The sequence below is a fragment of the Polypterus senegalus genome, chromosome 6 (genome assembly GCF_016835505.1).
Source record: "Polypterus senegalus isolate Bchr_013 chromosome 6, ASM1683550v1, whole genome shotgun sequence".
Taxonomy (NCBI): Eukaryota; Metazoa; Chordata; class Cladistia; order Polypteriformes; family Polypteridae; genus Polypterus; species Polypterus senegalus.
Window position 1 is genome coordinate 116,904,255 of NC_053159.1, and position 26,150 is coordinate 116,930,404.

Below are 26,150 nucleotides of genomic sequence, written 5' to 3' on the forward strand. Positions count from 1 at the left end.
CTCTCAGTGTCTGTGTTTCTTTGCTTTCTGTAGGAGTATGGGCAAAATACTCCCAAAGCCTGTTTTTCTCTCAAATAAACCAGTGCCAAATTTTAGAATTAGATCAATAAAATCCATTAAGGTTTCCCTCAGTGCCTAGGCAGACCAATTCATCGTGTAGCTCTTCTGAGAGCTCATATCTGTAAGCAGTGTTTAGGACATTGTTGATCCAATCTGATTCTGCCAAACATGCTTTTAAAATAATGATGTATTCATTAACTGAATGAGTCCCTTGTTCTAAACTCAACAGCCTTCTACTTGCTACTGCTTTGCTTCCAAAACAGACTGAAACTCTCTAAGAAAACCATCTGGACTTTCACTACAAGAGTGATTACCGTCCTAGAGAGGAGCTGCCCATTAAAAATGTTTTTCCACTACATATGTTCTGTTTTTCTGTTGCAAATGGCTTGGCTGTAGCTCAAAAAATAATTTACATTGGTTACAAAACCCTCTAAAACCACTAGGGTTCCCCAAATAATATTAAAATTATGATGTCTAAAGCTCTCTAATAACAGCTACTAGTGCTGGTGTGGTAGCAGAGGCAGCAGCAGCAATTTATGAAATAAAGTGAAGCTTTTCAATAAGCTGTATAGAAGGTGTCATAGACACATTAGTCATTTTTCATATTTTGTTTTATTGTTTATTTAATCATTAATCAGCACACATATTCTGCTGGAAGGCACCCACACTTACGCCACCAAGTTGCTGATCTTATTATGCAGAACTGATACTTCTGAATTTAGGCTTTGTATCTCAGAAACATTTTTTTTCCTGGTCCAAACTCTAAATGATAAAATCGGTGGGAAATGTGTGTAATATTACAGAGTAAGGTAGTGAGGAGACAATAAGTTAGACGTCAAGTTCATCTGACCTTACCTTTTTCCTTTGTTACTTATTCTTTAATAATATTGCCTAATTTTTTTTTTTCTTCTTTCATATAACTATCTTTGTGTCGTCTTGTAAAGCACTTTGTGCTACATTGCTTATATGAAAATGTGTTATATAATATGTATTGTTGTTCAAGAAAAAAAACTAAATAGGAACTAACTTTTTCTCTCAAGGTATATCATTTATTTTCCTACATTTGGGCACCTTTTTAAGCACATGGCCACTTTATATAAGATGCCCACCATGATGTCATGGGTCATGTGGCATATACATTGTGTGCCTAGCAACCACTTGGCATCATAATGACCAAACACATACTGTAAAATGATAGGACCCATACAAATAAAAACACAAGATGGCAGAGCCAAAGAAAAAATAATCTTGCAATTGGCACTAATTTTTTTTTTATATTTTTCTTTGACATAATTTGTTAAACCCCAAAAGGAACTTTTCAAAGGTAATGTAACAATAATAATGACAATAATAATCATAATAATCATAACAGTGATAAGCAAACAGTAAAACAAAATATGAAAAATGATAAATGCAGCTTAATGAAAAGTTTCTGTTTATTTTATAAAAGGCATCAAACTGCAATTGGATACAAAACCAGTGTATATTTTAAGCAGTTCTGTATGAAGGACAGGCATTGTATACCTAAACCAAGACATTCTTAGTGCTGTGTTGAAACCACTATTACTGCTTCTGCTTAAGAAACAACTAAGAAAATGTACCCATGGGTTAACATTCAGGTGTGTCTGAGGGCTGTGTAGGTACTGCATATCAGTAAATGGTCTGAGTAGATATAGGTTCTAGAACCGTCTCAATCCATTTCAGGGACTGATTACTGGGACTGGGCAAAAAGCTGAAAACAGGCCTGCACAGAACACTAATGCATCACAGGGACCACTCTTACTCACACATGCACATAAACATACACACCATATTCACACACAGTGACAATTTGCACTTGCCAATTAACATAAACAAAATAAAAAAAATAAAAACTGCTTGTTTGCTTGAGCATGTCTGGTCATTGTGATTTTAATGAAATGGGACTTGCAAAGCTATTCAATTTTTACAAATGTTAAGGAAAAACAAAAGTGAAAGGCAAACTATATTACATCAACTAACCATTACAGATATCAGGCAAATGTGGCACCCAAACCAGGACACTTGTAAAACTCATTGTCACTAGTTTAATGATGGCTTTATGACATCATCAACAGCAAGGGTCCAGGGCATGGGAAAAAAATATTTTCACAAATAAACACATAGGATTCTACAAGGTGCTTGAAGAGCAAACAACTCAAAGCAGGTACTCTGTTTCTGTGTGCTTCTTATTCCTCCTCATGATGTTGTTCACATTTAATGAAAGTTGTTAATCAAGCAGGGTTTCCTCTTGGATTTTTGAGCACACTGTTCTAAATACATTGTGATTATGTTTGTGTTGGTTAAGCAAAGTTCAAGGCACTTAAAAACGTAATTAGATGGGTAGCCTGTTACAACCAGGACAACCCTAGTTAATTGTAGTGACAGTGAAATAATAAATTATTATAAACTGCAGAAAACGGAGTGGTGACGTTGATTTAGTGTAAGGTAAACACTAAGTAATAAGTCAATGGGTACTTCATTCATATCTAGATAACCCTGTGTTTCCCTTGCTTACATTTTATACTTTAGGCTAGGAAGATCATTTAATTCACCTGTTTCAATGTAAAGCATTAGGAGAAGTGAAAGGAGCTGGACTTGCGGATGTAGAATTGTTCAAAGCAAGCAGCTCATGACATCAAGTAACTTCCTACCTTAGACACACAGTCTGCTGGTGTCTCATTATTGGGGACCTGTTTGTGACAGCACCAACCATCAGAGGTGGAAAAAGAGGAAAATATACAAAAGATACAAACTGATATAAGTGCTGTCAAGGTAAAATTGAAACAGTAAAGCAATCCGTAGTTGACATTGCCAAAATGTTTTCAGTTTTAAGATGGACACATTTGCAGATTTGCCAATGTAATGCAATGGAAGATTTAGAAATTTCAAATATTTTGTGCAGCACAATTTGTTCAAGATATCTCACTGAAAACTTAACTGTCTCTACAATTTCCTTCAAGAATAAGTATGCCACATTTCAACAGAATTGGTCCACTTGAGGGCCAGGTTGCATCATGTGCACAGGCAGACAAATAGAGAAATAGACAGACATGGCTATAACAATAGTTGCTATGCGCATTGTATGCAAATGCATGGAAAACAGCTTTTATTTTATTGTAAGTGAAATAAGAGATTATTTAGAAAGAATATCTAATCAGCTTATCAAGTACTAAAATCAAAGGATTAGGCACAAACATCAATGGCATTCCTGACACGGTTTTCTCCTCCGGCCATCCAGTATGATGAGAACTGTCCTTTCTCAAGAGGATATGTGGTCAAACAACATTTTTTGGCCTGAGAGGAAATATGTGATTAACCGTTTTATTTAGAAAACAAAAACAAAAAATTAGCAACACAAGGAGCAAATAAAGTTTAAACATTATCAAAATATCTAATGGGCAGCAAAGAATTTAACTGCAACAAGATCATATTAGTTGATATGCACTGATTTTTATGGATCCATGTTAACACAGAGAAATGGTTTTATCAGGTCCTTCTACCTAATATACATTATGCCTTCCATCCGCTTTCAGAAGAGACTGCATTATGGTAGGCATGGACTTAACAAGTTATCAAAAGTGGAACATAGGGATAAGCACCCATGTAAATGTAAATGTGTCTGTCAGAGACTGCAGATTACCTGATGGATGTCGATTTCAAATAGCTTTTTCCATTTTGTCTGTTTTATGGCTGATTAGACTGAGATACTGTATTATAAAACATGACAACATAAATATTAGATAAACTGGTGATTCAAAATTGGCCCTGTGTGAGTGTGGAGGTGTGTGCATTCCCTCCTCAATTACTTTGGACCCAAGTGCTGCCAAGGTGGGCAACAATGCCACCATGTCCATGAAGTGTATTAAACGGATTTGAAAAATTATGTATTTACATTACATTTTTTATTTACAAAGATAAATAAGTAATTACAGCATACTGGTAAGCACTTTTATGTTATCTGCTCTGCTTTGAGTAACTAGTGATTTGCTTATGGCAGCAAACTGGATCATATTACAGCATCTGATACTGTGAATCATGATATTTTACTTTTCATAACAGAGGACATTCTTGATGTCTTTGGCACTTCCCTCCAGTGGTTTAAGTTCTATCTGATCGATAGTCAAGAATTTGTTAGTCTTGGCAACAGCAGGTCCAACTCCAGTCACATAAAGAGTTTCTCAAAGCTCTGTCCTTGGCCCTCTGCTCTTCTGCATCTACATGCTTCCTCTTGACCATATTATTCATAACTTTGGACTGGGTTATCATTTATATGAGAATGATACTCAGATCTATTTTAGAGTTAAAAAATTAAGTTTTCTCAGCTCACAGCTTGTCTCAGTGAAATTATAACCTGAATGGAACCTACAGTAGCTCTTTAAAATGAAACTGCAACAAGACCAAAGTCTTTAGTTCCTAATTGGAACTAAAAGTTGGCTTAAGAAAATAAGTTCCTTTTTAATCAGTCTTAGTGATTATATAATCAGACCTTGTTTTTATGCTGGGAATTTTAATGTCATTTATGATTCCTCCCTATCTCAGTCTACCCACATAAATCACATTAAGAAACTTTCTTTCTTCCAACTCTGTAACATATCCCATGTTCACTCATTCCTCTGCTTTTCTAATTACCTTGTCCAGGCTTGTACAAAGTACTACATATAGCATTGGCTACTGTAACTCGCAACTGGCAGTTTGCTTTCTTCTAATCTGTTATCATAGCTCCAGGTGGTTTAAAATTCAAAAGTCTTTACACACACCTGCAACAGCAAGCACATAATACCCATCTTGCTCCATCTTTACAAAGCTCCCATTGCCCTATAGGATTGAATATAAAATTCTGTTATTAACCTATAAAGTTTTAAATGGCCTTGCATTGGACTACATCAGTAACCTCTTCCATCACTAGATAGATAGATAGATAGATAGATAGATAGATAGATAGATAGATAGATAGATAGATAGATAGATAGATAGATAGATAGATAGATAGATAGATAGATAGATACTTTATTAATCCCAAGGGGAAATTCACATACTCCAGCAACAGCATACTGTTAAAAAACAATATTAAATTAAAGAGTGATAAAAATGAAGGTAAAACAGACAATAACTTTGTATAATGTTAAAGTTTACCCCCCAGTGGATTTGAAGAGTCACATAGTGTGAGGGAGGAACGATCTCCTCAGTCTGTCAGTAGAGCAGGGCAGTGACAGCAGTCTGTCGCTGAAGCTGCTCCTCTGTCTGGAGATGATACTGTTTAATGGATGTAGTGGATTCTCCATGATTGACAGGAGCCTGCTCAGCACCCGTCGCTCTGCCATGGATATCAAACTGTCCAGCTTCATTCCTACAATAGAGCCTGCCTTCCTCACCAGTTTGTCCAGGCATGAGGTGTCCTTCTTCTTTATGCTGCCTCCCCAGTACACCACTGTGTAGAAAAGGGCACTCACCACAACTGTCTGATAGAACATTTGCAGCATCTTATTGCAGATGTTAAAGGACACCAGCCTTCTAAGGAAGTATAGTCGGCTTTGTCCTCTCTTGCACAGAGCATCAGTATTGGCAGTCCAGTCCAATTTATCATCCAGCTGCGCTCCCTGTTATTTATAGGTCTGCACACAGTCACCTCTGATAATCACGGGGTCCAGGAGGGGCCTGGGTCTCCTAAAATCCACCACCAGCTCCTTGGTTTTACTGGTGTTCAGGTGTAAGTGGTTTGAGTCGCACCATTTAGCAACGTTTTTGATTAGGTTCCTATACTCCTCCACCTGCCCAATCCTGATGCTGCCCACGATAGCAGTGTCGTCAGCGAACTTGGCAGGACTCAGAGTTGTATTGGAAGTCCGATGTATATAGGCTGAAGAGGACGGAAGAAAGTACAGTCCCCTGCGGCACTCCTGTGTTGATAACCACAATGTCAGACCTGCTGTTCCTGAGACGCACATACTGAGGTCTGTCTGTAAGATAGTCCACGATCCATGCCACCAGGTATGAATCTTCTCCCATCTCTGTCAGCTTGTCCCTAAGAAGCAGAGGTTGGATGGTGTTGAAGGCACTAGAGAAGTCCAGAAACATAATTCTTACATCACCACTGCCTCAGTCCAAGTGGGAGAGGGACTGGTGTAACATATAGATGATGGCATCCTCCGCTCCCACCTTCTCCTGGTATGCGAACTGCAGAGGGTCGAGGGCATGGCAGACCTGTGGCCTCAGGTGGTGAAGCAGCAGCCGCTCCATGGGCTTCATCACATGTGATGTCAGAGCGACAGGCCAGAAGTCATTCAGCTCACCAGGACGTGTTACCTTTGGGACTGGGGTTATGCAAGATGTTTTCCAAAGCCTCGGGACTCTCCCCTGTTCCATGCTCAGGTTGAAGATGCGCTGTAGAGGACTTCCCAGCTCCAGCGCACAGGCCTTCAGCAGTCATGACGATTCTCCATCTGGACAAAGTCTCCTCAGCTCTCTGCTTATCTGGGCTGCTGTAATTGTGGTTGCTGCTGTCCTCCCACTAAGGTCCAATAACTCTGGTAATCTTGTTGTGCTTCAAATTGTGCACAATGGATGACAAAGCCTTGACTTCTATTGCGCCCTGCCTTTGGGACAGCCTCCCTAAATTAATGAAATCTGCCAACTCAATTCATTCTATAAGGAAAACAACTTAAAACTCATTTAAGGAAGGCATTTCACTTACCCTGTAACATTCTAACCATATCTCTCAGTTTACCTTCTCCGTCCATGTGCCCAGGGTGATTTGTGTTTGTATCACAAATTATGTTATTTGTTCAAGATTTTCTTGTAGTATTGAATATATTTTGCATGTACTCTGGTTGATTGTCTCTTATCCCAATTCAAAACTTTTTTTCACATACTTATCTTTATTTTATGTTTTATGTGGATTATTATTTGTATCCAATGTTGTACATTCCCTGTTGTTCATTTTGAAATTCTGTGAAGTGCTTGGAGCATGGCAGAGACCCTACATAAATAAATGTATCCTGCAAATCTTAATTGAATTAAACAGGATTGACAACAAATAAATAAATAATAATGATAATAATAATAATGTGCGATATTTAAAAAAATATTTTTATATAGAATGTGTTTATGTACTGCTTATCCTCCGTTTTAAATACGAATAAATTTGCAACAGAATTTGCACATTTAATTTTATGAATATTATTGTCAGTAAGAAAATCGATAACGGGGACAAGGACTTTTATTTTGATATACCAAGGTGCCTTTTGGACCGGAAGTAGTCTTTTCGTGGCGCTTATAGTTGTGAGGTTCACATCACTGTAGATTCACACCGCACTTGCTTTCCTTGTAGTTGTTTCTTCTTCATTTTGATTTGTTTTGAAGATCGAGTTTTTTTTTTTCCTTCCCGCCCCTGGAAGGCACTAGCCAGAGTCGCCGTGAGGAATCTGCGTTTCAGTCTTTGTTTCATAGCGTTTCCGTTGGTTGGTCGCGCTTCTCTGCAGGCTTTAGTTGCGGTCTTTTTCTTATTCGTAGGACCTCGACCGAAGCCATGACGGAGCCGCAGTCGGCACTATTACTAAGGAGACAGCTGGCGGGTGAGTCGGTCTGGAAAGTATGCTTAAACCGGCCGTTTTATGTCTGCGCTCTTTAAGGCCTTCTTCCGGGGAACCCCGACCATTTCGTCTTTGGAGACATGAAGGGGTCTCCTTCCATAGCTGATTACGCCGCGTCGGCAACTAGAACGCGACCCTTTTAGAATGTTGACAGACCAGAGTTATTTGTTTCTACTTTAAGTTATGTAAAATGCACAGTATATCCAGAATTCGTGTTTAGTTGTTATAGTCGGTAAGATTGCACTGCAAATTTTGTCGTGTGCATAACAAGATGACAGTTGACCACCCCCGTGGCCGATCTTTGGCAAACTCCATTGCTTGAATCTTTTGTTTTTTTTAGTCGTGTCTCTTTAAACGTGACGTGGGGACCCTAGTTCAAATAATGTTCTGTTTAGATGTTTATCGCGGCATGTTATGGTTGACTTTGTTACTTTTTTTTACTGCATGTGTGTCCTGTAGTCGAGCTTCCAATTGCTTCTTTTGTCCCTGGCCGGTGGCCGAGTTGGTAGGTTCGTTTTGACACGGCCTGATGCTGTTGCGCGTGCGCAGCACCCATGTGCCGAAGGGGCAGCCGGCACTGTGGGGTGGGCTTACGGGTTGTTCGTGGGTGCCATTTAATGTCGTGACTAAAGCAGAGAAGCTTGGTGCTGTAGACGGTTTCGAATCTAAGAGACGGTGAATATTGAAAGAACGAACACTGTTCTTGTGATTTTCTTATGCCATGTGGCACTTCAGGGGATGCGTTGTAGGCTGGTGGTCTCGTTTAAACGATATCTCAGGAGAAAGGCATATGAAAAATGTACCGTTTATTCTGCGTGTAACTTTTAATACCCAGTTTTTATTATGTATTTTAGTTTTGATTTTCATTGAATGTTTTTTTTATGTACATGTACCAGGTGAACAAAAAAATGAGGGGGGACTTGGTGTTCTGGTGTTTAGGTATAATAGGGGGAAAAAACATTTAGCTAGGTCTGTATTTAACTTTCCAAACTTGCTCATTTAGTATAGATTGTGTTCGTGTACCTTGCTCATTAATTTAGAATGTGAGTTGTTTTAAAATGCACAGCAACAGGCCATATTCGTATGAGAACATACTGAACAACACTTGTTAAAGGAGCAGCATACTGTGAAATGACCAGTTAGTCTGTAGTAATAGCAAAAATTAGGCAGCATTATTTTTACAGAGAATGTATGGTATCAACTCAATATATATTGTTATAATTCTTATAAGAATTGCTTATGAATACTTTAAAGTCACTTCAGATTTTTCATTTGACACATCCTGACTAACCAGCATGAGAAAACCCCCAACATATGACATGTATATCTTCCATAATCGATACTAGAAGCTATATTATAAATGTGACAAAAATGAGTTGTTGTTGTGCAGATCTTCTATAGTTATTTGTTGGTCTGTACTTAAAATTCTGTGCAAAGTATTGTAGTTGCACTAGTCCTGTAAAGCAAATGTTAGATTCAAGAACCCAGTTTTATATTTGGTATTGCAATGACCCTTCTCCCTGTCTACTATGTTCTCTCTCTATATACACACATACAGTCAGATGGTTTAGAACAGCTCAGTTTATTTCAGTTAATTTCTTAATGTTCCATGAACTTAAGCATAGAACAAGTAAAGAATGACAAATAAAAAAAAATAAAAAAAAAAGTCAAGGAATTTTAAGTGTCCACATTTATTCTAATTTTTGTTCCATCAAAGTAGCTGCCTTATGCTGATATAACAACCAAACTGTGGTCCCCAACTCTGCCATATGCAAAAAAAAAAACCAGACCATCACACTTCCTCCTCCATGTTTGACAATTGGTGTCACACACTGAAGAACCATCCTTTCACCAACTTGACTAAGTACAAAGACAGTGTGATGAACTGAAGATTTTCAATTTTGATTTATCGGTCCATAAGACTTTCTTCCAGTCTGCAGTAGTCCACAGCATGTATTTCAAAGCCCTGATCTGTCCTTTAAAGGAATTACTTTGACTGCCTCTTGCCCTGTCAAATCAGCAGCACAGTCTCGTTTTGACAGTAGAAAGTGAGACTTGTTTTTTTTTTTCTTTCTTTCTTTCCACCACTCTTGTGCTGTGCTTGAAAGTGTTGTGCTGAGAGGCACCTATCATGCAAGCTGGTGACCCTCAGAAAGTTGTCTTTTGATTGGCTTGTGACTTTGGGTCTGCCAGACCTCTTCATATCACAGTTTCTTCCAGTTTCCAATTGCCTTTGGGTTGTGTAGGACACCATACTCACTGGTTCTTTCAATTTTTTATGCAATTTCTCAAAATGAAAGGCCTACACTTCTAAGAGAGAATGCTCTGTCTCATTTCATTTGTTAAATGCTGTTTTCTTGCCATCACTGAAATATACGATTTTAGAGGATGTAGAAATTCAGTCCGTTCCAACTCTGCTTTAAGACTGACAAAGGGTTTTTAAGTAATCAACAGATGTTGGGTCACTTGTGTAAATTGTTTGCTTGAACTTCTAAGGCTTAATTCACTTTAATTGCCGTGGAAAATCTGTATGTCGTAACCTATTGTTCCCTAAAGAAGGCCCATTTTTTTAATATTGTGAAATGTCCATTTTTTTTGTTCAGTTTTTGCTAATATAAACTAAGTTTAAATCTTTTTACCATTGTAGGTCATCATTGCATTTCAACTGATTACACTTGAAGAAAAACTGAAAGTGGAGGCGTTCTAAAACTTTTGACTAGTAGTGTATATATGCATTCCACATGTATAGTACAAGACTGCTGCATTTTACTTTAAAATAAAGGAACCATGTGCACCTGCCAAGCCCATTATATTGTTCATACCAACTGCTGTTGAAGTTACTTAGGTTTCTCTTTTTCACGTTGGTCATGCATTATAGGTGATGTGAGTCAAACTGAAACAGCCTCTGAATGCACTGAATTATAGTACAGAGTGCAGTGTAATATGTAGGAATGCATTTGGAATATATTTTTAATTCTGTATCTGATCCATTCTAATACTGACAAGCTTCGGTGATTGTTTTTTTAGACACTGCATTTAAATTGTAATGGGTTCAATTTCTAGCAATGAGAAATATATTCTGATAAAATCCTAGTCATTAAAAAGAGTGTATGTTGTCTTTCACATGATGCAGCTTCTCTTATTAAAGGCCAAGTACTTTAAACAGCTTATTTTTATTTATTTTCTTTTTTCCTGTTGTAAATTGCTGAGATTGAAGTCTGAATTTGATGCATTTTTGTCAGTGTTTTGCTGCAAACAAGAAGCAAAACTGGTATTGCAGATTTCAACCACAATTGTGAAGCTGTAGGAATTTTAGCAGATTGTGTTTAGCAATCTATCTTTCAGCCTAGTATGTCGTCTTACAGTGAACCATAGTTGCATATCTCTAGGTCATCTTTTTGGTTAACTTGCATTGAAGTGTAAACCTGCAAAAAACAATCTATATAATCCTTATGTACTACATGTATATATTGTAATTTAGTTTAACTCAGGTGTTTTTTTGTCTTTTGCTCTCTTTTTTCTAGGGGCAGCTATTTACTTTCTTGAGATTTTAGATGAGATGTTTTAATGCTGTCTGACTAGCTTCGTAATTACACAGAGTACAAAAACTGTTAAATGGTTATTGCTTTTTTTTATTAAAGACTACTGGTTTAAATATGGTGCCAGCAAAATTTGAGCAGTTCCAAGTGTGTAAGTGACAAGGGACCAGAAGTTTCTAAGTCCTCCTTGCCTTGCGTTAGAGATTTGAGAGAACTACTAACTTTGGATGGGGCGTGTTGGGGCGCTCTACATTTAGATGTCTGTTTTCTGCAGCATCCCAGTGGACTGTGAATGAAATAACCGTGAAGGTTTGTTGCTTGGCAGGACATTTTAAAATTCTTGGGTAGTTCAGTGTACTTGTTTTTTTAGTATTTAGAACACTGTTCATGTTTGGGGTACATGGGTTTTTAGTTTTCAAATGAAAAAAACAAATAGTGGTGTGTTTAGTTATTTATACTATGTAATGAATACTTAGGAAAGTAGCCCTTCCTATTTACACATTGTCAGGATGTTTGCCTGTTTAAATATGCTCTATTTACCCTTGAATGGGCTTCAAAATGTTTAGTATTTCCAAGATTTTCCTTTTTACAAATATGAAAATCTGTAATAGGTTAGCATAAAAATTTGAGACTAACTTGTGTGAAATACCAGTAAAATCAGGCAAGATCTCTCTCTCTCTCGCTCTCTTTAGAATTGCATCTGCTGTAATGTTCGCTAAGCTTTTCTTTGCTACTCAGCTAAAGGTTTAGCCTTGCTTGCGTAGCCACTATTTTGTAATTTTCTTCATCCTTTGGCATGGCTAGAGAGAGGTAGCCTTTTTGGATTTGGGAGCAGGAGACAGTTGTTCTGTGCAGGCCAGGTAAGGAGAATAGGGTAGGTTTGGCACTCTTTGAATCCATAGTTGCACATATCAGTATGAAAGTATGATTAGCGTAATGTTATCCTTCAGTTTGACCAATGTACAATTCAAGTGTTAGTCTCTGCTTATATTTTGGTGTGGTGTTTTTCTCCAGCCCCCCCAGGCTATAAATAACTATGCCACTTTATAGTGCTTTTTGGCATACTGTCCTAATTATCCTTGAGGCTATTTTTAAACCTCTGGTACTGTGGATTCATTGACTGTTGGATTTAAGAAGTGGAGGAGATATGGTATTTTTTGAATGGAAATAGTGTTTTTATCTGCAAGTACCTTTCTTTGAACAAATTCAACTCTTACATGCGTTTTGGGTTTTTTGCCTTTATTGGCCAATGAACCATAGATACAAGTAACATCTCCGTTTAGTGTAAATGGTAATTACTGGGTGTTTAATGGTACTAGCCTATCAAGAGTTGAGCATAGCCAGTAAGCAGTAGTTAAGGTCCTTTTGAAAATTTCAACAATCTATCCCATAAGTTTGAAAATCTTGACAGCACGGGCATTTCGTTTTGGATTTTCTGGGTTCTCGGGCAGTCATTTTTTTTACAATTTAAAGAGATGATCAGGCAGGTTTTTCTTGACAAATACAGAATGCTTCATTTATCAAAATGAGTATATATTTCTGTGACTTGTTTGCTGCACTGTAGTTTGATCAGTGGACACGTATTGTCTTGTATCACCTTATTTATCACTTTGTAATTTCTTTGGTCTGTGTTGTTGCTTATTGCTGCTATGCATCTGTAGCGATTTACATGTCTGAATGCTCTCTTACACACAAGTGTGAAAATTAAGTTTTAAAGTCCTGCGTGGTCAAGATTTTTGGACTTTTACTGTAGAATTGTTAAGGAACGGCTTATAAACATGTAGTAAGGGGTCTGATTGGTTAATATTTGGTCTAATCTTTCAAAGACTGGTGGTAAAGTAATTTTAATATCTACTTTCAATTTCAGAACTGAACAAAAATCCAGTGGAAGGCTTCTCTGCAGGATTGATAGACGATAACGACCTTTACCGATGGGAAGTGCTCATCATTGGTCCCCCTGATACACTCTAGTAAGTAGCAGAGTTGCTGTTCTGGAAGGAATTGGAGTTTTATTTTTGACACACTGCTGTTTATTTTAAGCATTTGATAAAACCTTCCAAAACTGGGAAAACTATTTCAATAATAGTACTGTGTAGTGGGTGGATGGTCTTCAAATTATTTGCTCATATTTTCCTTCTTTTTTGATATTTTTGTTTCTTTTATTAACAGTGAAGGAGGGGTGTTCAAGGCACATCTAACTTTTCCCAAAGACTATCCTCTTAAGCCTCCAAAGATGAAATTTATTACGGAGATCTGGCATCCAAATGGTAGGGAGAATATTCACTTTATCCAATAGTTGGTTCATGTGATGAGACTGATTACTAAACTGTAATGGCCTTGCTCCGCTATATTTTATGAGGAGGAAAACAAGAATATATAATTTGACATGGCGGCTTGATGGGCAAAGAATTTTAATCTCTAGGAAAGTAAAGTGGAGTTTATTATACAGGTCTGCAGTATTATAGTCAAAATGTTCCTTATAGAGAGAGCAAGATTTCAACATAGCCTCCTTGACAAAACTGCTGGTCTTTTCTTTAAATCAGTCGCACAACTAAATCAAATGAAGCCATATCTATCTATCATCTATCTACCTCTCAATCATACCATGGACCATTATAGGTAAAGCAGGTTTTCACATTTGGTGTCAATACTTACGGTGCACACTATATTTGATAAATACAGCAAGTATTCCTATAATACAAATATGGAAGTACAGTAAAGCAGTGAATAAATGAAGCAGAGAAGGTGTACCCTAGTGAGACTGAAATAGTGGAGTGTGTAGTACATAATATGGCAAGTTCAAATAAGTATTCCTCAACTAATAGTTAACAATGTCAGTGAGCACTTGCTCCTTTAACCATTATAAGAATTGGTGTTGCTTGAGGCAGGACTGCTTTTTCTGCTTACAGGTACATACAGCATTATCTTGTTAAATTTTAAAATTGTTAGGATTTAAAACCAAAGTATTTTGTTAGTTTTCTCACTTTATTCTGACTGAAGTGCAGCTTTGTGATAGCAAGTATCCAAAAGGTCATGAATGCTTTTTGTGGTGTTTTAGTGCTTAATATTTTTTTTCATAAAGTGATTTGAATCCACACTTTTTTTTTTTTTTTATATTCTAGTAACTTTAATATTACTACTGTCCCCACTATTTGAATTGCATTTTAGCAGCATGCAAGAGTGTCCCTCAATATGTGGAATTCCTCTACAAAGAAATTATCAAGATTTGTAAGTGCAAATCCCCCAACCCCCATGGGCCAGTTTCTTCTTGCCATTTACCGCATAGGATGTGGTCACTCGTAACTGGGCAGTTAACTAATAACTTTTCTACTTTGCAGCCCTATCCTTTTCCAACCTGCTTAATCCAGTGGATGGTTGTGGGTTGTGCTGGAACCTATCCCAGCTAGCACAGGGAGCAAGGCAGGAACAATCCCTGGACAGGGTGCCAGTTCATCACAGGGTGAAAACACACACACACACACACACACACACAGAGCCAACTTAGCTTCACCAGTTTATCTAAACTGCATGTCTTTAGATAGTGGGAGGAAACGGGGGCACCTAGAGGAAATCCACACAGACATGTGCAAACTCCACGAGGGAGGATATGGAATGTGAGGCAGCAGTGCTACCACTTTGTCACTATTCCGCCCTACTTTGTGATGCATAAACAATTCTTATGTCGTTGAGTAATCTTTCCTCTCTTTGACTCTATTCCCTTTTCCACATGTTAAAACCACAACCAGGTAGAATATGCTATCGTGGAGTCTCTCTCTCTCTCTCTCTCATATGCATTGTCCTATCACACATGGGGACAAATACCATACATCTGAATCCCTACTTCTAAGTATTAACTATCAACATAATTACACATGGAATAAACTGCTGAGCTTTTCTTGGACTTTAACATCCCTAATATAAATACAGTCCTACTTTCACTTTTGACTGCCTAAACACATGGAATAGAACTATGCCTAGATCTCCACTTTTCCAATTTAAAATATTTTCAAATTACTAGTTTTTTCTCTTGGAAGCAGAACTTCTGATAGTGGTAATACACAATTTTCCTGCTGTGTTCCCATTGAAATATTTATTTATTTTATTCTTCTTGGAAATTTTCAATTGAAAAGACCAAGGGGAACTTTTCGTACATGGATTGCTCATTTAGCCAGATGTAATTGTTGATTTGGCATGATCCTGGATCTGTCGGTTTTTCAAAACTGGATGTGTTGTCATAGTAGCAGATCCAAATCCTCAAACCTGTTTGTTCTATGTAAACAAGGATTAGCTCACACACTTAATCAGTTTCCGTGCATGGAATTCATTCAGTCATGGCTTTGCTGTTCATGAATGAGCTACTAATTGATATTGGTGCACAAATTATAAGAGGCGAATTTCATATAGAGAGGGTTTTGCGCGATCGGCAAGATCCTTTATTGCTCCTGTTGAAAATTCTTTTCGAAAGATACCACTTTAGCCGAGGGGGAATATTGTACCTCAAAGATTTATTTTTTAGCACATTATATTCGAAGTCAAACTAGGCGAAGTTGGGCTCTCACAACCACACACAGTATGCATTGCTTTGAGCTTTTTTGCAAGCAGCACTTTTTTTATATACTGTAGACGATGCGGAAAATCTATCTAAAAGTGCAGTTTGCCAGGCAATTCATGAAGTCTGTTTGGCTCTGAAATATTTCCTTCAGGTTTTCATACTGTTTCCTGGACACCTGGGCGTGCAGACAATAAAAGAAGCGTTTTTATGCCATTGCAGGTACACAGGCAAAACACCCACAGTTCCATAAAGAATCTCACAATCGGCCTAACATTCTCATTACCCAGGATTTCCAAATGTGATTGGGGCACACAGGACTGATCAGAGTGGAGTTTGATCAAACATTATTTGGAAAATGTACCTCTCCTCCTGATGAATAATCAGACACAGTGTCTTCATCAAATATTTGACATTCGTCGATATCTTGTTGGTCAGACAAGTTCTAGGGATATGACATTCCCTGCAACTGACCCAACCAAAAAAAAAATGCCCTCAGAAACGGGACGATGGGCATTTTGCTGGAGAGCCAACTCTTATGCAGGGGTTAAGTCTGGACTACGTGGACCTCCACCTTTTTGCTTGTCTGCCTTCTTATTAGCTTTAAAATTTAATGTTTTTTTTATATTTATTATATATGATTTTTATGTCAACAGTTCTTTAAATAGTGTTGTACCAATATTTACCAGTTGAAGTATATTCTTGTACCTGTTACGATGTTCTCCTTGTGCTCACGCTTGATCTGGAATTATGACATATTAAATAAAAATTAATCTGACACATACGAAATTAAACGCTGCATTCAGTAAGTACAATGCACACTACTTAGCATTTAATTTGTCGGCCACTTTTTGCCAGCCATCTTTTCTGGTTTGGGCTGGTTTTGCTGTGTTACCCCTTGTGCATATTAAATCTTGAAATTCTTTGTATCCTTCGAAATAAAAGGTCCTGCTCCGCTTGTGTGGGGGGGAAAAAAAATGCGCCTGTTCTTTCGTCATTTTGTTACAGCCTATCAAAGACTTGCTGATCATGTTTTCTAGACTCAATATATATGGGCTTTTCAATTAGCGTGGGCGCACACATTCTTCTCGGATGATTTTGATCCAGCTATACTAATCTACTACACGGCTGCGTTTGAAAAACTGACTTATCCTGGATGAGCTTCACCGGCATTAACTCGTCCAAGATGAGGCATCTGATCTCGGATGATTTAAGCGACATATGGAAAATCAGATGATGCTGTATTGTTGACTTGGGACCCATTTACTTTACTCTCTTTTGGGCAGGTTTTATTCCTGCACCCTAGACACATCTATCAGTCTATTGAAACATGAGGCAGGATATTGATGCTTAAGAATCGCATGTCAACTAGAGTGGTTATTTATAGATTGCAGTACCCGTTCTGAAAATCCTTCATTGGAGCCAGAAGTTAAACCCCAAACGGCTACAAGATACCCAGATAATTGCAAACAATTCTTTTATTTTCTAAAATCGTCCGATAAGCTGCTATGGAAGTTTTTTAAAATGTATATTATAAATGCCACCAAGTTTTCTAGGGGAAAAGGTATTCAGAGGGGTAGGGGTGTAGGTGCACCTTTTTTTTTTTTTAATAAAGTATCAAATTGGCTAAATTTACATCCCTAATTTTATATTGTTACTGTTTATGAAGGAATTTCTTAGATTCAATTAACAGGGAAGGAAATAAACCTCAAAATTGGCTATACAGCTGTTGCCTGCAACCTCTTGCTTGTCTTGCTGTTTGTATTGTACTCTGCTTATTCCACCCTCAACAGGGTGCTTCACTAACTGGGATTGTGTGGTTGGTGGTTTTTTTTTCCAACTCCCTCCCCCTCCCTTTTGATTCATCCCAGTTTACACCGAATAAAGGTCTTTACAAATCATCCTTTGTGCTATTAACACTAGAATCCCTGAAGCCTACACAAAAACCTGCGTCTGCAACCTTTTGTGTTTTGCAGATGTGTCGATCAGTTCAAGCAGCCTGCTATCCCATTTTCCATTGTATAGGGTAAATAATATATGGTTAATTGGAATACATTTAATTTTGTATTCTGTCTACAACAGTCTGTGTAAGTGTAGGATGACACACATAGCTAAAACCTTTTTCCATGTTGTACTAATAATACTGTGGTGTATAATGTGTGAAGACTTTAGTCCATATATCAAACATGCACTTTTATTCAAGAATATAACCAAAGAAAAAATCATTCAATTTACATGTTGCTGTCAAGTGAGTTAAAAACCCAAGGTCAAATGTCAATTAACAGGAAGTTTACATATTCCTGAATAGTGCAGAGGTAAAAACTGCTGCCTTATCCTAAAGGTACCGGGATTCTGGGCACTCCGCTTTTTGAGTAGTGAGCTGCTATTTATTAATAAAAAAACACATTTGATTTGATTTGAAATCCTGGAAAGCAAAAGCCAAGGTGATGATACATGATCTTCTCTGAAGTTGTCGGTAGACATTTAAAAGTGCGACTGACTGTTTTTGATGGGTGTGCTCTTATATGATATCTTTTGCAAGTAGTGCATGTCTTTCAAGAATCTCATGTTCCACGTCCCCGCGAGACTGCCCTGGGACAAACTCTTGGCACCAAGTCTCATGTTTACGGTCCCCACGAGACGCTCCGTGGCAAGTCTCTTTTGTCTTGCGGGGACCGTAAACATGAGACTTGGTGCCAAGATACCAAGAAGAAATGATTCGCCAGCATTTGTGTGTCTGATTCTATCCCTTCAGTAATATCTTGTATAAGTGGCAAAACTTTAGACTTCTTTTTGGGTGAATACACCGTTAGCATGGCACTGCCAGGTCTAAATACTAGCATGGCAAATTTCTTGCATACTAAAGTGACTATAGCTGCAGGTGGAAGTCCCATTTTACTTATGGTGCCCAGCAGAGTTGCTTTGCAGTGTAGCAGTCTATTAGTCAGTGAAAGCTCTGTAAAGAAGCTGTGTCTTACAGTTCTGCCTTTGTCCAGAAATGGCTCCATAAGCTTTATGACCACAGACTCTGAAAGGATTTGACCTTGGGTGGTAACTCAAAACACAGCTCTCAACAAAACGCTGCCATATGTCCAAAATCGCAAAAAACCTGTTGTTTATTCACACATGCTGCACGGGTGTCTGTTGTCAAAGCAGAAATGCCACATGGTAGTCTGACAGTGGTTACGGAACATTGTGTCGTTGATTGCTGGTACAACTGGTTCTGAGCAGGCATCAACCACCACACCAACTGAGGTCATCACTGCTCTTGTGAAAAGAATAGAGATAAATGCCATCAACTCAGAGAGGGAAAGGCAAGTTCATTGGTATGACGTGAACTTCATTGACAGAATAAAACTGAATAATAATAAAAAAACAAAAAAAACAAGTGCTAACATTTACAAGTAGCCAACATTTACACCAAATGTTACAGACTCAAATCAAATGTATGTTGATGATGATTATTATTATTATTATGATGTAGTAATGATGATAATAGCAGCTCACTACTCAAACTGCAGAGCACCTGGACTCGAACCCGATACCTTTAGGATAAGTCAGCAGTTCTCTGCTGACCATTCAAGAATGCATATCAACTTCATGTCAATTAATATTTGACCTTGGGTTTTTAACTTGTTGCCAGCATAATGTGAATTAAATTATTTACTTTCTTTGGTTATATTCTTGAACAAAAGTGCACATTTGATATTTGGACTGAAGTCTTTGCACATTATACACTTAACATTATCGGTATAACATGGAAAAAGTTTGTTTTTAGCTATGTGTTCAGCAGTTCCTGTCATCCTACACTTTACACAGAGCGTTGTAGACACAGAACATGCACGAAATGTATGTATTCCAAATAATGTTTACCCTGCATAACTCCAGGCACCTCACTGCCATGGAGAGAGACCTGAGCTCTGAGAATTTTGTGACTGACTTAAGCTCTGTAGACTTTTGGGTTGGGGGTATGGAATGGGATAGGATAGAGGGCTGCTTGTGCTAATCGCATTTGTAAAACAAAAGCGGCTGATGGAGAGATGTGAAGGAATTTATGGTGGCCTGAATTTTTTCGTTGGCTTCAGGGATTCTAGTGTTAAGGAACCACAACTAGACATGTAATAATCAATCGTAGCACTGTAACACTAGCAATCAGTCAGACAGAGACATTGAGTTTGAGCTTTTACTTGAATACTCTACTTGTTTTATTTGCATAATAACTAATAACACTCATGCAGGGCAAAGAATTATACAACATTGGTAGGTTTGTGCAGTCTTCAGTCCCAGATGACAATTCCCAGGTGGCCTAGTTCCTTATTTATCCATTGTTTTATCCTTGATTGAAAAGTGAAAAGAGATTTCTTGAGAGAGTGTACTCCTTTGCAAGTGTCCAGCAGATAGCAAGATTTATTAAAATGTCTAAATCTTTTCAAAGGCACAAATTAATCAAATTCTGTTTTACAGCAAAGTATCAGTTGAACTTAACTGAGAACTCTTGGGGCTAGGGGGTTTTTCAAAAGGCAGCAAGTGTACAGTGATCCCTCGCTATTTCGCGCTTCGACTTTCGCGGCTTCACTCCATTGCGGATTTTAAATGGAAGCATATCTAAGTACATATCACGGATTTTTCGCTGGTTCGCGGATTTCTGCGGACAATGGGTCTTTTAATTTATGGTACATGCTTCCTCAGTTTGTTTGCTCAGTTGATTTCATACAAGGGATGCTGTTGGCGGATGGCTGAGAAGCTACCCAATCAGAGCATGTATTACGTATTAAATAAAACTCCTCAATGATATACGATATGCTTCCCATGTGGTGCTTCGCACACTTCAAAGCTCTAACAGCCCTTGATTTTTGATTGTTTACTTTTCTCTCTGACATTCTCTGCTCCTGATTCGCACTCCTTTGAAGAGGAAGGTATGTTTGCATTCTTTTATTGTGAGAAAGAACTGTCATCTCTGTCTTGTCATGGAGCACAGCTTAAATTTTTGACTAAAGGTTGTTATTTCATGTCTAGAGGGCTCTAATAATGTTAAACGTATTTAGAAGGTCATAAACAGGTGGTATATGCTGTAACTGCAAAAATATTAGATTTATAAATAAAGAATCCTACTTCCTAGAAATTCGTTTATCTGTCTGGAGCGGATTAACTGCGATAAACGAGGGTTTACTGTATAACTGTGCGGAGAATATTTATAAACCGTGTGGGAGAGTTTCTAAGGGCTTAAAATATATAAAAATAACCATACAAAACATATGGTTTCTACTTCGGATTTTCACCTATCGTGGGGGTTCTGGAACGCAACCCTCGCAATCGAGGAGGGATTACTGTACCTCCTCCTCGCCCAAACTAAGTGTGTACACCTGCTTTACTGTCCAGTAGCAGGGCAGACAGAATTCTTAAATCACAGGAATAATTACTAAGACATTATCATGGATAATGTACTCCTAGTATGCTTGACAATGCTGTTTAGGTATAAAGCTTGTTATCTGTTGGTTGGAAAGTTTAAGCCATCCCCATACAGGAACAAAAAATTCTATTTGTACTTATTTGTAATTGTCTAAAAGTACCCCTGTACTCCCAGTTTGTTGGTTAAACATTTGGTGTGCATTAAATACAAGCCCAGATGTTGTTTGTATACGATTCTTGAATTTTCTCCTTGGTATAAATGAACAGTTGAATTATTGTTTATACGGTGGGATGCAAAAGTTTGGGCAACCTTGTTAATAGTCATTATTTTTCTGTATAAATCGATGGTTGTTACGATAAAAAATGTCAGTTAAATATATCATATAGGAGACACAAACAGTGATATTTGAGAAGTGAAATGAAGTTTATTGGATTTACAGAAAGTGTGCAATAATTGTTCGAACAAAATCAGGCAGGTGCATAAATTTGGGCACCACAAAAAAGAAATGAAATCAATATTTAGTAGATCCGCCTTTTGCAGAAATTACAGCCTCTAAACGCTTCCTGTAGGTTCCAATGAGAGTCTGGATTGTGGTTGAAGGTATTTTGGACCATTCCTCTTTACAAAACATCTCTAGTTCATTCAGGTTTGATGGCTTCTGAGCATGGACAGCTCTCTTTAACTCACACCACAGATTTTCAATTATATTCAGGTCTGGGGACTGAGATGGCCATTCCAGAACGTTGTACTTGTTCCTCTGCATGAATGCCTTAGTGGATTTTGAGCAGTGTTTCAGGTCGTTGTCTTGTTGAAAGATCCAGCCCGGCGCAGCTTCAGCTTTGTCACTGATTCCTGGACATTGGTCTCCAGAATCTGCTGATACTGAGTGGAATCCATGCGTCCCTCAACTTTGACAAGATTCCCAGTCCCTGCACTGGCCACACAGCCCCACAGCATGATGGAACCACCACCATATTTTACTGTAGGTAGCAGGTGTTTTTCTTGGAATGCTGTGTTCTTTTTCCTCCATGCATAACGCCCTTGTTTTGCCCAAATAACTCAATTTTAGTTTCATCAGTCCACAGCACCTTATTCCAAAATGAAGCTGGCTTGTCCAAATGTGCTTGAGCATACCTCAAGTGGCTCTGTTTGTGCTGTGGGTAGAGAAAAGGCTTCCTCTGCATCACTCTCGCATACAGCATCTCCTTGTGTAAAGTGTGCCGAATGGTTGAACGATGCACAGTGACTCCATCTGTTGCAAGATGATGTTGTAGGTCTTTGGTGCTGGTCTGTGGGTTGACTCTGACTGTTCTCACCATTCGCCGCTTCTGTCTATCCGAAATCTTTCTTGGTCTGCCACTTCGAGCCTTAACTTGAACTGAGCCTGTGGTCTTCCATTTCCTCAATATGTTCCTAACTGTGGAAACAGACAGCTTAAATCTCTGGGACAGCTTTCTGTATCCTTCCCCTAAACCATGATGGTGAACAATCTTTGTCTTCAGGTCATTTGAGAGTTGTTTTGTGATCCCCATGTTGCTACTCTTCAGAGAAAATTAAAGGAGGAGGGAAACTTACAATTGACCCCCTTAAATACTCTCTCTCATTATAGGATTCACCAGTGTATGTAGGTCAGGGGTCACTGAGCTTATCAAGCCAATTTGAGTTGCAATAATTTAGTTCTAAAAGTTTTGGAATCAATAAAATGACAACGGTGCCCAAATTTATGCACCTGCCTGATTTTGTTTGAACAATTATTGCATACTTTCTATATATCCAATAAACTTCATTTTACTTCTCAAATATCACTGTGTGTGTCTCCTATATGATATATTTAACTGACTTTTTTTTATCGTAACAACCAACAATTTATACAGGAAAATGACTATTAACAAGGTTGCCAAAACTTTTGCATCCCACTGTATATAGTTGAAAATGAAGACAGACTTAATTAGCACTATCGCATAATGGTTTTAGCCCTTTATTTTAAAACATGCATACTTTATTCTGTTTTGTTTTTTGGGTAAATGTTGGTGTGTGGTTATATCCTGTTGGGTGTGGTGGGAAATTTAGTGTAGTAAATGGCATAGTAACACTATTTGAAAAGCTCTGCATGGGTATTGCCACAGCACTTGTATTGGAATTAGGTCTTTTGCATGTGTGTTGTACAAAAGATATTCTTTGCTACAACTTTTAGTATTCTTGTCATAGCAATGGAAAAGTTTTGGAAGATATTTAACTTTCTTGTGTAGGGCTTTGTTTTCTTAGTTGATACTTTGGTATTTTCCTGAATTTATTGGCCTCGGCAGTAAAGAATTGTTTACGTTCTTGGGCATTAAAACAGATACTGACCATAGCCGTAACAATCATCTGTAGAGAGGCTGGGCTTTGATATCCATCTTGATAAAAGGATGTGTCTCTGTCCATCTGGTTGCTATGTCTGTCATTCCAACAGATGGCTCATTACCACAAATGTTTAGGATGCATCATCTGTTGGAAAGAAAAATGCAATGCATTTTATTACTACATTCATTACAAAATTTATTCTACATTGACTGCTTTAGATTTATTTTGAAGTATAGGACTGTAAGGGTTTTTGGTGCTGAAATGAAGCCGCCACTAAATGGTGCTTAAGAACTAACTAATTTTGTACAGAAAACTATACTTTTAGTTTTTTTTTTTTTAGTTTTTTGTTCTCTCAGTGGTTCGAAAAATGTCGAGTATCTATCTAAAAGTGTTTTATAATTCCATTACTTTTTGGATTAAACAGCTTAAATATATAAACATTTTATTTATATAGCACATTTTCATACAAAAAAATGTAGCTCAAAGTGCTTTACATAATGAAGAATAGAAAAATTAAAAGACACAGTAAGAAAGTAAAATAAATCAACATTAATTAACATAGAATAAGAGTAAGGTCCGATGGTCAGGGTGGACAGAAAAAAAAAAAAAACTCCAGAAGGCCGGAGAAAAAAAATTTAAAATCTGCAGGGATTCCAGACCATGAGACTGCCCAGAGGGAACTGGGCAATCTACCTAACATAAATTAAACAGTCCTCTTTTTGGATTTAGGGTTCTCACGGAAGGACTTGATAATGATGGTCACGTAGACTTCTGGCTTTTAGTCCATCAATGTAGGAGCATCATGATGCTTTGAGTAGGTGGTGGTGGTGCAGGCCGCCACCACAAAGAATCTGGAAAAAGAAACAGAAGAGAGAGTAGGGGTCAGTACGGATTTTAGAGCCTCCATGAATAGTTATTATGATGAATTGAACATAGAGTATCAGGATTAAGTTAAAGTGAAGTTATAAAAAGGCCATGTTAAAGTAATATGTTTTCAGCAGTGTTTTAAAGTGCTCTACTGTATTTGCCTGGCAAATTCCTATTGGCAGGCTTTTCCAGATTTTAGGTGCATAACAGCAGAAGGCCGCCTCACCACTTAAGTTTAGCTTTTGGAATTGTAAGGAGACACTCATTTGAGGATCTAAGGTTACGATTTGGGATATAGGGTGTCGGACATTCCGATATATAAGATGGAGCGAGATTATTTAAGGCTTTATAAACCATAAGCAGAATTGTAAAGTCAATTCTGAAAGACACAGGTAACCAGTGTAGTGACATCAAAACTGGAGAATTGTTCAGATTTTTTTTCCTAGTTAGGATTCTAGCAGCTGCATTCTGCACTCGTTGCAAATGATTTATGTCTTTTTTGGGTAGTCCTGAGAGGAGTGCGTTACAGTAATCTAGGTGACTGAAAACACAAGCGTGAATTAATTTCTCGGCATCTTTCAATGATACAAGAGGTCTAACTTTTTCTGTGTTTAAGTGGAAAAAATGCTGTCCTAGTGGTCTGATGAATATGCAATTAAAAATTCAGGTTGCAGTCAACAGTTACCCCTAAGTGTGTGTGGTTTTTTTTTTTTTCCGTCTTAACTTTTAATCCTAATGCATCAAGTTTATTTCTGATAACCTCATTGAATCCATTTTTGCCAATCACTAAAATTTCAGTTTTCTCTTTATTATTTAGCTTGAGAAAATTACTATTCATCCATTCAGAAATACCAGTAAGACATTGTGTTAGTGAATCGAGAGAGTCGGTGTCATCAGGTGCTATTGATAAGTACAGCTGTGTGTCATCAGCATAGCTGTGATACCTTACGTTGTAACCTGAGATAATCTAATCTAATGGAAGCATATAGATTGAGAAGATAAAGATTAATATATGGTAACACATTTTATACTGAAATCTATTTTTCAAACTGATAATCTGTACAGTGATGGTGTGCAAATAAAATTCTCAAAACATTTTAAAGTCTAAGATACTGGGGGTGTTGGGCAGAATTTCTAAGTTCCCCTGTAATGTTAGGTAGCAACAAGGATACTTTTGAATATAGTCTATCCCTACTGTTGTAGTTGGGTGTGGAATGGTTTTGAGCCTTTATAGAAGGCTGGATGTGTAGGATCACTAGGGTTCCTTTTTCATTCTGCAGAAGCAGTGATATAACAAGGTTTTCCTGGTAATATGGTAGAAGTTTGGAGGTCTAGTGGTGGCAGGAATATAACTAACTAGCAGAGAGTGGTCAGGGAGCAAGGTAAAGCAAATGAGCAGGAGGCATTGAAATAAGTTACAGTGAGTGAACTAGTAACCCAACTTGGAATGCTGGGCCTATTTAAACAAAGGACATGTCCCAAGGGTGGCGAGATTTATTGTCACAAATTTGTATCCTTATCCCTTAAAGCTTATACCATTATGTTTAATTTACTTTTAGTCTTTCTTTAATGTATTAGCACCAAGGCTTTCATTTCGGCTAGCCTTTGAGAAACTGTTGCAAATGGTCAACTCCCATGCAACATTTCTTGGAGTTTAAATGTAGTTAGGTTATAGACATAATAATCAGTAGCGTTGATCAGCAAATTTCACCAAAGCGTTATTTGCAACAAATTTGCTGGGTGTCTTTTTGCTCTTGTTAGTCGAATTATTT

The 26,150-nt window shown here is 37.8% G+C and overlaps 1 protein-coding gene across 1 annotated transcript in view; it reads left to right on the forward strand.

Annotated features, from left to right (window-relative positions):
- The first annotated feature begins 7,333 nt into the window (after window positions 1-7,333).
- ube2g1a (ubiquitin-conjugating enzyme E2G 1a (UBC7 homolog, yeast)) overlaps window positions 7,334-26,150 on the forward strand; it is a 31,510-nt gene continuing 12,693 nt past the window's right edge. The window contains exons 1-3 of the mRNA XM_039756892.1: window positions 7,334-7,652; window positions 13,077-13,179; window positions 13,379-13,476. Of these exons, the coding sequence (XP_039612826.1) occupies window positions 7,607-7,652; window positions 13,077-13,179; window positions 13,379-13,476 (247 nt within the window). The 5' untranslated portion in view covers window positions 7,334-7,606. The remainder of the gene's footprint in view (window positions 7,653-13,076; window positions 13,180-13,378; window positions 13,477-26,150) is intronic.